A 12379-nucleotide genomic window follows, 5' to 3' on the forward strand; every position below is an offset into this window, starting at 1 on the left:
TGGTCTTTAAATCTCTACAGGTCCTGTTTCTTAAAATGGGGAATCTGTTTTCACCAGCCTTCTGCATTTGGTTAACAGCAAAACAATCTTTCCCTCTGCTTAGCACCACAGCTGTTGTTTTCAGTCTTCCTCTCCAGGTGTCTCTGTCTGTCTGAGTCTGACAGTCTGTGTTCATTAAACAAGCTGCCCCTCTTTTGTGTCCAGGCGTGAAAACTGGCACTTGACTTCCTATGGGTTTCAACCTGGGCCTCTCTCCTCATCGCACCAAATCTCATGGGCCTGTCTCCAGGCAGATGATTACCATCCCCCTCATCGGGATATTCTGCCTACCTTAACTTAAAAGAAACAGTTTAAAACATAATCGTCTTATAAAGTCTCACATTTGTAGCAATGTACACAATGGAAATTCTGTTCAGTAGGCATTTAAAACAGCATTGAGGTGCTTTGTATATCAGAGGATCCCTGCACAGATTAATGATCTAGCAGGTGCCAGGGGTTTCCCAGTGGAAGGATCTTAAACCTGTTACCTCATTTTAACTCCAGTACTGTTCTATTTCCACCGGGTAGAAAGGTTTAAAATGTCCTTCATTGTATGACACTTAAACAGCATTTATACATGAGGTATTTGAAATGCTTATAAAACCAATCTGAGATACTAGATCGAAACACCACCATTAGTAGCAGAATAGATTCTGCTATTAGTCACCTCTTCTATAATGGTGAAGAACTCATCTGGTTCCCAACATTTGTTAAATCAATGGTTCTCAAACTGAAGATTGGTAGAGGCTTTCCGGGGCTTTGTGAAATAAGTGAATGAATGGTGGCTGGAGGCGTCAATGAGGCAATTGGATGAAGAAGACGTCAATCATTGGTACCCACTTATGAGTCTCTGAGTTATTACCAATATTCGTGAGCAAACTATGACTGCCCATTTCTCCCATGAGTGCCTCCTGACTTCCAACTGTGACCACACAAATGCTTGCAAAGGTGCTGCTAATGACTGACATCATCCTCATCCAGTAACCGCAAGGCATTTCATCTATGAACCAGAAAAACAGTTAGGGAAAGTTGGGTTTTTATTCTTTAAAAAAAAACCTCCCCTGTGAGCATGAAGGTGGTAAAAAGTAGTAAATAAAAATATTTGACCACAGCAGTTAAAGAAACTGGCTAGCATTTTTGGGCTAGTCTAGAGTTGAGTTTAATTTGATGTCTTATATCAAATACCATATCATAGGTGGGGGTTCTAAGGCCTGAATCCTCAGGTCAGTGTGCGGGAGTGGGCCCTGCTCGCCGACATGTAAATGACGTGAGGTGATGTCAGGCGTGCGTCCCGACGTCACCACATGCCATTCCGTCTTCAGTTCGGCAGGCATGCACCAGAGTTAAAATGTCAAAGGCCTATTAAGGCCATTTAACAACCAATTGAAACAATTAACAGAGCTGCCCATCCAACATTAAGGTTGGTGGGCAGGCAAAGAGCCCAGGTGGCCTTTGCATTTATCATGAAACCTCATCCATGGGCGGGATGAGGTTTCATGAAGGCTTTATAAATTAAATATTAATAGCTCTATTAAAATTCATTGACATCTCCCAGCTCATGTGACACTGTCACATGAGGGGACATGTCTGAATAATTTTTTAAAATTTTAATTCTTCATAATCAAAGTAATATCCGAGGCAGCTCCGTGCCTCGGAAATTTCTGCGGTCTTTTGCGCACATGTGCAAAAGAGCGCAGGCCCCGACTCTCCCTCCTCCCCCCACCCGCAGAGGGAGCGCTCAGTGCTTCCGGGTGCTCGTCACGCTAGGCGGGCCTTAATTGGTCCACCCACGTAAAATGGCGGCACGCAGCCGATCTCGGGCAGCGATTGGCTGTAAGCGTGCCCACTCCCGTTCAGCCCCCTGACGGGGAGGAAATTCTTCCCTATTATTACTATTCCATTTTAAAAGGGTCCTTCAATCATAAAATGTTGAAAGCCGCTGCATTAAAGGATTTCCAGCTGTTACTTACTATGCACCGTTGGTTTGTTGGCGAGTTTTCATCATATTATTTTCACACACTTTAACTTTATTTTTGAGTAATTATTAGTACATGATTTAAATGATATGAAATTCATATTCATGATTGTTACAAAAGAGGCATTATATGCCTCCTCATTCATTTAATGTTCATTCAATATGAAACTTTAAGATGTTTAATTTTAACGTCTTTCGATATTTTCAATTTGCCAATAGAGCATAAAACTAGTATTACAGATCAGCTATAAAAACTGTCCTATTTTCATTTTTACTGATGGGAAAGAAAATAGGGCCATTGCTATAATAGGCGGCCATTCCACAATACCAGATGTACACAGGGCAGCAAGGTGAAAATCTGCCCCAGAAAAATTTAATTTCTATTCTTGATGCAGATCTGCAGGCTTAAGTGGCTCCTGCATGTTCTTGAAGACCGTTTAGAAGCAAGAGATTAATTAACTGTTACTTTGCCAAACGATATATATTTGTTGCTTCTGTAGTTGTGTAACCTTGTGTAACCAATTGTCCCAATGACAGTTTTCGGGATTAATGTGGCTACACTTGCATCCGTACCAGGGAACAGGTCAGCAATATCTTATAGGCTTTACAAATAGAGTATGATTAATATACTGACAACCATAAAGGGAACAAATTATCCTGAGGCTGGGATTTTCCAACCCCGTCGTGGTGGGACTCATCATGGGATGATCCCGGCAGTGGGTGGGGCCTGAATATCCCACCCTGAGTCTTTTATTTCCAATATTACAACTCAATTAAATAATTAACGACTTGGAAATAAAATGGGATCTTCTCAATGGGCAGAGTTTCTTCCCCCCCCCCCCCCACCCGCCTGTTGGGGAGGGTGGGCGGGAGCGGGTGCAAACCCGATCGGGTCTGCACCGCCATTTTACGTGGGCGGACCAATTAAGGCCCGCCTAGCATGACGCACACCCGGAAGTGCTGAGCACTTCCTGTGCAGGCGGGGGGAGGGGGGAGGGAATTCCCTGAGTCAGGGCCTGTGCTCTTTTATGCATACACGCAGAAGAGTGCAGAAATCATGCCTCAGGGAGATTAGTTAAAGTTTTTAAAAGCTAAATAAAGGAAAGAAAATATTTTATCACATGTCCCCTCATGTGACAGTGTCACATGAGCTGGGACATATCAAGGAACATTAATGATGAAATTTATATAAATTAAATAAAGTTTATGAAACCTCATCCCACCAGTGGATGATGTTCCATGAAAAATGAGAAGGCCATCTGGGCTTTTCGCCTGCCCGCCAACCTTAAGGTTGGACGGGCAGCTCATTTAACTATTTTAATTAGTTTTTAACAGCCCTTAATAGGCCTTTGACAGTTTGGTGGGTGCGCAGCCGAGTCTGCTGTGCACCCACCGATCTGGAAATCTAAATGATGTGTGGTGATGTTGGGACGCACGCCCGATGTCACCACACGTCATTTTATGCACAGGGAGCGGGCCCCACCGAAAATTCTGCCGGATGTCACTGAGATCTGTGACTGAAATGACATATTATCCCACTGCTAACACAAATGATTATAATTTAAAGTATAAATCATCAGGGAAAGGCATCCTTAATTAAGAATAGAAATAGAAAATATCACATACGCAGCAAATCTGGCAGCATCGGTGAAGAGAGAAACAGAGTTAATGTTTATCGTTATCTTCTCTCTCCGCAGATACTGCCGCACCTGCTGAGTATTTCCAATGTTTTCTGTTTTAATTCAGATTTCCACCACCTGCAATATTTTGCTTTTGCATTCATGATTAAAGATGGCCAACATAGATTCATAAGTGCAAGTTATGTCTGACAAATGTAATAGAATTCTTTGAGGAAATATTGGATTATAATGATAAAGGAAATGCAGTAAATATTGTGCATTTGGTAAGGTTTTTCCTAGGCGGCTTGTTGATAAAATGAGTGCATTTGATATTAAAAGTTGAGATAATGTTATAGGAAGTTTGTTATGGACATAGAAGATGAAGTGGTGATTCATGGATACTTTTCAGGCCAGAGGGATGTAAGCAGTGGCATTCCCTTGGGCCCCATGCATTGACATGGGGCCCATTACTTTTTCAACATATAAAATGGCCTAGACTTAGGTGTGAGGACTCAATAGCAAAAGCTGAAAATAATGCAAAAATAGGGAGTGTAACTAACTAATAAAAGTGACTTCAGGAGGGTATAGGCTGGTTAGCTGATTGAGCAGCTGGCTATCAGATGAAATGTAAAGAAATGTGAGAGAACTTTTGGGAAACAGAGTAAGAAGAGACATACCCAATAAAATCTTGAAAGACTCGTGGGGCAGAAAGAGTCAATGTGGAAGGACAAGCCAAATGCAAAAAAAAAACTGACATCTTAATTTTTATAAATAAAGATATAGAAAGTAATTGTAAAAAAAGATGATGATAAACTCAACAAATGATTGGTTAGGCTTTGGTAAAAATATAGTGTCCAATTTCAGGTGCATTACTTTATCAGGGTCATAATGAGAGTGCAGACAGATTGTCTAAGATGTGGTTGATGTGAGGTTTTAGTTGTGAGGAGAGACTGAAGAAATCGGGGCTCTTTTCAATAGAAGGATAAATAGATTAAAAGGACATATGATAGAGGCTTTCAAAATTGAGAAGTTTCAAACTTTTGGCAATGGTGGTCGATTCAGTAACTAGAGAGCATCAAAAAGAAAGGCTAGGAGAATTTATTTTTTTATATAAGATTATTAGGAAATTAAATGAGCTACTTGATACAGTGGTGCAAGCAGAACCCATAATTGTGTTAAAAGGAAAAATTGAGAAATATTTGAAAAAAATTAAGGCATGGGAAAGAGCAGTGAAATGGAAGTAAGTGGTTAGCTCTCCCAGGGGTCCATATGAGACAGAATGGAACAAATGGACTTCTGTAATTCTGTGATTTTGGCTTTTTTTTTGATATGCAGGAAATTCTAAATTTGTCCCATGTTTCCTTTTACAGTTGCTACTACGACACTCTCACCTGAATCTGGCCATGCTAGAAGATGCAATGAGTCTGAGAAATCCTACTGTGTCAATGGCGGTGTATGTTATTATATTGATGGTATTAATAAACTTTCTTGCAAGTAAGTGAGTGCACTATTCTATAATATTTTAGAAGGGGTTTATTCAGTATTTCTTTTGATGAAGCATGTTTCCTTTGATGATATTGAAGTTGTTATGCCTTTCGAGTACTGAAGGGTTAGTTTGATAATGATCTAGGGACTGATTATGCTAATTGGACTGTACAGCCCCAACACTGCTGCATAGGGGGTCCAGAAATGTAAGTGATGACGTTTTCACTTCATTGTACTGTTAAATCTAGCAACGATTCAACAATAACTACAATTAATATAACACCTTTAACGTAGTAAAATATCCTAATTCAATTCCCAGGAGTGTTATAAAACAAAATTTGACACCAAGCCACATAAGGGGCATATGACCATGGGCATGGGCAAAGAGATAGGATCTAAGGAGCATCTTAAAGCAGGAAAGAAAATTAAAATACTACGGATGCTGGAAATCTGAAATAAAAACAAAAATGGCTGGTAAAACTCAACAGGTCTAAGAGCATCTGTGGAGAGAAAGATAGAATTAATGTTTTGAGTCCGTATGAGTCTTTTTCAGAACTAAAGAGAAGTAGAAATGTGGTGGAATATATACTGCTTAAAGGGGATGGGAGAGGTGAAGCTGGATAGAAGGCCAGCGATAGGTGGAGGCAAAGGAGAGATTGCAAAATATATCATAAACAAAAGGTCGAAGGGGTGTTGATGGTGATGATACTGGCTATAGGAGGTGTTAATGGTGACACTAAGAGTAGAAAGCAGGATGAGCAAGTGACAGATGGCCCTAGCGGGGGTGGGGTGGGGGGAGGGGACGGTGCAGGAGAAACGATCAAAATAGGCTAAAAGGTGGGGATAAAACAATGAATGGAAGTAAATTTTAAAAATAATAATAGAAATAGGTGGGAAAAAATATAGATATGTGAAAATTTAAAAATTAATATTAGAAAAAAGGGGATCAAAAAGGGGTAGGATGGAGGAGAGATTAAGAAAGTTAGATAGTCACAGAGGTTTAAGGAGGAAATTACAGAGCTTAGGACCTTGACAACTAATATCAGGAACTTTCAAGAGGCAAGAATTAGAGGACAGCAAATGTCTTGGAGGGCTGTGGGCTGGAAGAGATTATAGAGGTAGAAAGGAACAAGGCCATAGAGGGATTTTAAAACAAGGATGAGAATTTTAAAGTCGGTGTTGCTTAGACCAGGGCCAATCCAAAACAGCGAGCACAGAGGTGATGGGTGAATGGGATTTGGTGCAAGTAAGGACATGGGTGGCACAGTTGGATGACCTCAAGTTTATGGGAGAAGGAGGAGCTAGGAGTATTTTTAGTTTTATTTTTTATGGGATGTGGGTGTCGCTGGCTAGGCCAGCCTTTATTGCCCATCCCTAATTTCCCTTGAGAAGGTGGTGGTGAGCTGCCTTCTTGAACCGCTGCAGACCATGTGCTCCAGGAATACCCACAGTGCTGTGAAGAAGGAAGTTCCAGGATTTTGACCCAGTGGCAGTGTAGGAACAGCAATATATTTTCAAGTCAGGATGGTATGACTTGGACGGGAACTTGCAGGTGGTAGTGTTCCCATGTATCTGGTGCCCTTGTCCTTCTAGGTGGTAGAAGTCGTGGGTTTGGAAGGTGCTGTCAAAGGAGTACATCAGAATTTTTGTGTCTAGAACTAATAAGGGCATGGATGAGGCTTTGAGCAGCAGATGACCTGAAGCAGAGCTGAATCAGGCCATGTTACAAGGTGGAAAGAAAAGTCTTAGGGCAGAATCTTCCGATCAGCGTGTGGCGGCGGGCCCAACACACCGATGAGTAAAATGACGCGCGATGATGTCGGGTGTGCGTTCTGACATCATCACATGCCATTGCGATATTTCATTAGGTGGGCGCGCGGCGGAGTCAGCTGCGCACCCATCGAAATGTCAATGGCCTATTAAGGCCATTAAGAAAGTAATTAAAGTTGTAAAGAACGCTGCCCATCCAACCTTAAGGTTGGCGGGCAGCCAAAAAGCCCAAGTGGCCTTCGTGTTTTTCAGGAAACCTCATCCGCGGGCGGGGTGAGGTTTCCTGAAGCTTTTATAAAATAAATAAATAAATGTTCCAACCTTTACAAACATGTCCCAACTCATGTGACACTGTCACATGAGAGGACAAGTTTGAATAAATTTTTAAATCCACTCTTTATTAATTTTCATAACCATTCAATCTCGCTGAGGCAGCTCCGCGCCCGCTCCCACCCAGCCTGCCCACCATAGGAAATATCCAGACCTTAGTGATGGTGCAAACGTATGGTTAGAAGCTCACCTTGGGGTCAAATTTGACAACTCGGCCTCAGATTGTTTCCAGTGAGAGAGATGGACTTGCTGGCTAGGGAACAGACTTTGTATTGGGAACCGAAGGCAGTAGCTTTGGTCTTCCCAATATACAGTTAGAAGATATTTATGCTCATCAGGCACTGACAAGCCGTCTGACAATTTAGTAACAGTGCAGGGGTGGAGAGAGGCAGTGGTGAGGTAGAACTGGGTGTCTTGAATGAACATGTGGAAGCTAATACTGGATGATAGTGCTAAAGGGCAGCATGTAGCTGAGAAATAGGAGAGAGCTAAGCATAGTTAATTAGGGGACACCAGATATAATGGTACAAGAGCAGGAAGCGAAGCCATTGCTAGTGATTCTCTGGCTACAACTGGTTAGATAAGGCAAGTGCAGTTCCCAGCTTGATGACTGTGGAGAGGCTTTGGAGGAGGATGGTGTGGTCAACTGAGTCAAAGGCTACAGACAGATCAAGAAGGACGTGGAGTGATTGTTTACCTTTGCCATAGTCATACATGGTGTCTTTGATAGGAGCCATTTTGGCCTTATGGCAGGGGTGCAAGCTGATTGCAAGAATTCAAACATGGGGCAGAATTTTACATCCCGTGGGCAGGTGTGCACCTGACCCAATCGGGCGTAAAATTGCGCGAGATGATGTCGGGCAATTGTCCTGCCGCCATCGCGCACTTGCGCACTATTTCGCTCAGCGGGTATGCGTAAAAGTCGGAAGCGCGCCCACTGACACAATTAAGCCCATTAACGGTGCAATTGTCTGCGATTTTTTTTGTGGCTCGTCCAACCTTACGGTTGGCGGACGGGCAAATCAGCCAGGCGGCCTTTACATCTTACATGAAACCTCATCCAAGGGCGGGATGAAATCTTCATTAGGAAGTAAAATAAAAAGAGATATCTAGGGACAGCATTTTTGAGGTACACTTTCAGGCGCTTGATTGTGATGCATGAACATTTTGTTTGCAGCTTTTTAGAGCTTTATTTCAGTATTTGCAGGCCTGCAGCTCCCTGAGGCAGCTGTTTGCCTTCAGGCAGCTCTCTCTCAGTGCTCACCTGCGCCCACGGTGACATCATTGCCCACCCTGTTCCCGCCCCCACCCCGGCAGCATGTGAGATCACAGTCGGGGGTCCATCCCCGGCCGCTCCAATGCCCACCAACCATGCACGCCTGATGATCGAAAAATGCAGGCCATGGAATTCTGGGAAAGGTGGGCAATAATTTGGGAGGTGATAACATGTTCAAGGACTTTGGAGTGGTAAGAGAGGTTGGAGATGGATCGGTTGTTTGCAAGGGCAGAGGGGTCAAAAGTTGGTTTTTTTGAGGAGAGGCAGATGACAGAACATTCGAGAGAGAAAGGGAGATGACCTGAGGGGAGAGCATGATTAATAATGTCCGCTAACATGAGAGGCAGAATGGAAAGTGGTTTAATGGAAATAGTGTTGAAGAAGAAGCAGGAAGTGGGTCGTGTGAACATGATTCAGAATTGTGTTCTATTATGTAGCTGACAGGCTAAAAACATAACTTGAAATATGATTCTTTCATATTATGTGTCAATTAAATGAAATAAATATCTGCAAACTACCCAGGCCTTGGCAGTGCTTTTTGAAATAAAAACTAAACCTCCTTTTAAAAACATTACTGAAAGGCACCTTCAGTACTCATTGCTTAACATCTACAAACGTGTACTTATTATGTATTATGCAGAGGGTATCTGGATCTTAACAGTGTGCAGTGTGGCATTTGTGATTTCTGATTTTGGCTAAATGTTGGAAGAAATGTTCAACAAACAGGATATAAATTGAAACTAGCAATAACTCACTCCTTATAGTTTATCCTCTAGGAAGATGGCATGAGTCCAACAAATCAGATAATACAGTTGATGCCTGTAGGGATTTGAAACCCTAAGCTGCCATGTTCAATAGGTACATTCCTGCTATGTAATTATTTATCCTTTACAAGAAAAAAAAGACAAGCTGTTCCTTATTTATTGTTAAATCTTTGACTTTGAAATATAAAGGTGTTCCAAGGCTTTTGTCAACAAATCATTCTGTACAAACCAACTGAAAGCATTTCTTACCTGACACGGTGAAGTGATTTTGAGTAACATCTATATTGTTTGTGAAATATTTCTCAAATAGGTTAATTCATTTGTATGCCCTAACAGTTCTCTCACCAACACAATCTACCTTACATCAGTTTAATATTTTCTGTTCTAAGCTAAATTCCCCACAGTGCATTTTACCAATCCAAATCATTGCTACTATGTGGTTCTGGCCTTTACACAAGGATGAAAGATCGTGCCTCTGTAATCCTATAGATGTAACTTTTCGGAGTATAAATGAATTAACTACATTTGGGGCTTTTAATAATTGCTTTTTGTACCAGTGACTGGCTTTCAACATCTTTTTGGGATCAGCCAATGTATATTTCCAAACTGATTTTATTTATTGGGATAATTTTGGAATGTTTGAATCAATGTTTTATTTTGCAAAAATCTTATCATTATCTCAGGCTTTTGGAAAAGAGAAGTTTCAGACAACATTAATAATGCACCATTATTAATTTTAATAAGTAATGAAGGCAATAATGGTAGCTACAATTGACCTTGTGATCTTGGTGAATTGGACAAGAATTTGTCTTGATTCACTTTCTTGATTAAAATAGACACACTTTTGTTTACAAATTTGTGCATGTGTATGTGAGTGAGAGTGTTTGGATGTTGGGAGAAGGACAGCCTTGTGTTGGCAAGGATGGACCTCACCATTAAATCATTTATGTTCAGGGACTTTCGAAGGCTCTGTATCCTAATATGAGTCAGGAGTGAGGAGGAAAAAAATAAGGTAGGTGGTAGGGGAGGAAATCAATTATATATCAGTATACTAATTTTTTAAAGTCAAAATATTGAGAAGTATTGCACAGATTAAATAAGATTTTCTAAAAGTGCAACAAAAAATACTTAAGATGTTGAAATCTGAACCAAAAGCAGAAAATGCTGGAGACACACAGCGAATTAGGCAGCAGAGAGGAAATTTAGGCCAAATGGGTTAGATTCAAAGGGCAGTGCGATCACTGCCCTCCGCCAAAAAATTCGGGGGCAAGCCTGCCCTGGCTCCAGCGGCTTGCCCTAAATGAATCTAACTCTTGGAGGGGCATTAGTTGGTTTAAGGCGAACCTTCCATCCCCACCTGGGCAGACAGTCCCAATTCAGAGATCTGCCGGCCAGTGAATTGGCTGTCAGCACTCTAGTCCTAACAGTGCCACTGGCAGTGGTGGCTATTGCTGAGACTACAAAAGTCCCCAGTGCTGAAGAACTCGAGTGAAAGTAAGTCTTGGAGGAGGTTGGGGGGTGTGGGGGGAGCAGAATTGACCTGGGAGGGAAGGAGGCACCTCCTACCTGCCCACCATCAGCCCACACAGTGAAAGCTGCCTTGCTGGATGCTTGACAGTCTCTTTTGCTGCTGGTTAAATCCCAGCGGTGGCAGGATGAGGTCCTTAAGTGGCCATTCATTTGTCACTCAAGGGTTTCAATTGGTCCAAGGACGGGCAGGCCACCTGATATCTCCCAAGTCACAGGTAAAATTGCAGCAGGGGCAGGCCAGTTGGCAGCATGTATGCCACTCATGGCTTTTTACCCACCACCAGGGTCCTGTAATATCCTGCAATGTTTCAGGTCAGTGACCTTTTAGAATAGGGAGGTGTAACACATTAACAACTGAAAAGGAAAAATGAAAGCCTGGGAAAATGCATGTGTGATTAAGTGGAGGACAGGAGATGATTAAATAACATAAGTGACAAAAGGAGGCAATATTGAGAAATAAAATGGAGAAGTAAAAGGTGTATCCACGCCCCAGATGATCTGTAAATGGTTACAGAATAATGGCAGGTGGAAGAGATGAGGGACGAATGCTTAGCCTTATACTGACTCCACCATTAATGATACACTCATTTTTAATGGATGAAGTGTTGGATGGATATTTCACTTCTTTTAGTCTTTTTCTACTTATATTGAATTTATATGTGTACAATTTTCTTGCTTTCAGTCTTTTTATAAAACAGTGTTATGAATCTCTATTCCCTCTGCATAATATGGAAACTTTTTGCCTGGTCCACAGTCAGTGAACAATGGCTTTATATAACCCATACATGTATTGTATAATTTATATCTATAGATCAGTTTCTGATGATGTCAGCCTTTGCTAATTAATAGATGTCAGTTTATGATGCCATATTTGAAAATTAAATTTATAAGCAGAAAAGACAATAAGAGAAAAAGTGACAAGAAGTCTTTTAAGTTCAATCTCTATTTCAATGAGGTCTCTGATTTTATCCCAGTGAAATAACCTGGAAAATAAATGTCATTTTTTAACATGGTCAATTAGTGACTCTCCTAAATGATGATCTCGTGGAACCTCGTCTGCTCAGACTGAAGGCAGTTCTATTTATAACAGTATTGGACTCTCAATACTTTCCAAGAGAGAGTGTAGCTTGGAAGGCTCTCTCTAATGAAATGCCTTACCATATTTCCCTATCTGTCTCTCTTGCATACATTCCATTCTTCAAATGGAAGGTTTTATAGGAAGGGAACCCCTCATATTACAATAAAAAAAAATACTTGCTTCCACTTTCGACCAATAGCATGAACTGCTCACTGCAGTGACACGATGGAATTATGCTCAAAATGATTTACAACTACAAGCGTTTTAACAATTGTTCCAATACTGTATTTTAATTTTCACCCTGAATTTTTATATCAAAGAATATACAAGCATGTGACTTCCAGAACTGCTCATTTCTCATTAGAAATTATGCTTTCAAGATACTTGTGCATATTTATAGTTACTCTTCCAACTGTAATCATTTTCTTGTAATTAGAACTTTGAAAAACACCAAACATGTTATTTGCATCACCTGCAATCTGATGAATAATTAACTTCATAATCCTAAACTCC

General features: G+C 41.2%; 1 protein-coding gene across 1 annotated transcript in view; it reads left to right on the forward strand.

Annotated features, from left to right (window-relative positions):
- The window catches only part of LOC121281068 (pro-neuregulin-2, membrane-bound isoform-like), a 167293-nt gene that overhangs the window by 104268 nt on the left and 50646 nt on the right, over nucleotides 1–12379 (forward strand). Inside the window, exon 4 of the mRNA XM_041193698.1 lies at nucleotides 5004–5127. Coding sequence (XP_041049632.1) covers nucleotides 5004–5127 — 124 coding nt within the window. The remainder of the gene's footprint in view (nucleotides 1–5003; nucleotides 5128–12379) is intronic.

Source organism: Carcharodon carcharias, chromosome 8, assembly GCF_017639515.1.
Source record: "Carcharodon carcharias isolate sCarCar2 chromosome 8, sCarCar2.pri, whole genome shotgun sequence".
Lineage (NCBI taxonomy): Eukaryota > Metazoa > Chordata > Chondrichthyes > Lamniformes > Lamnidae > Carcharodon > Carcharodon carcharias.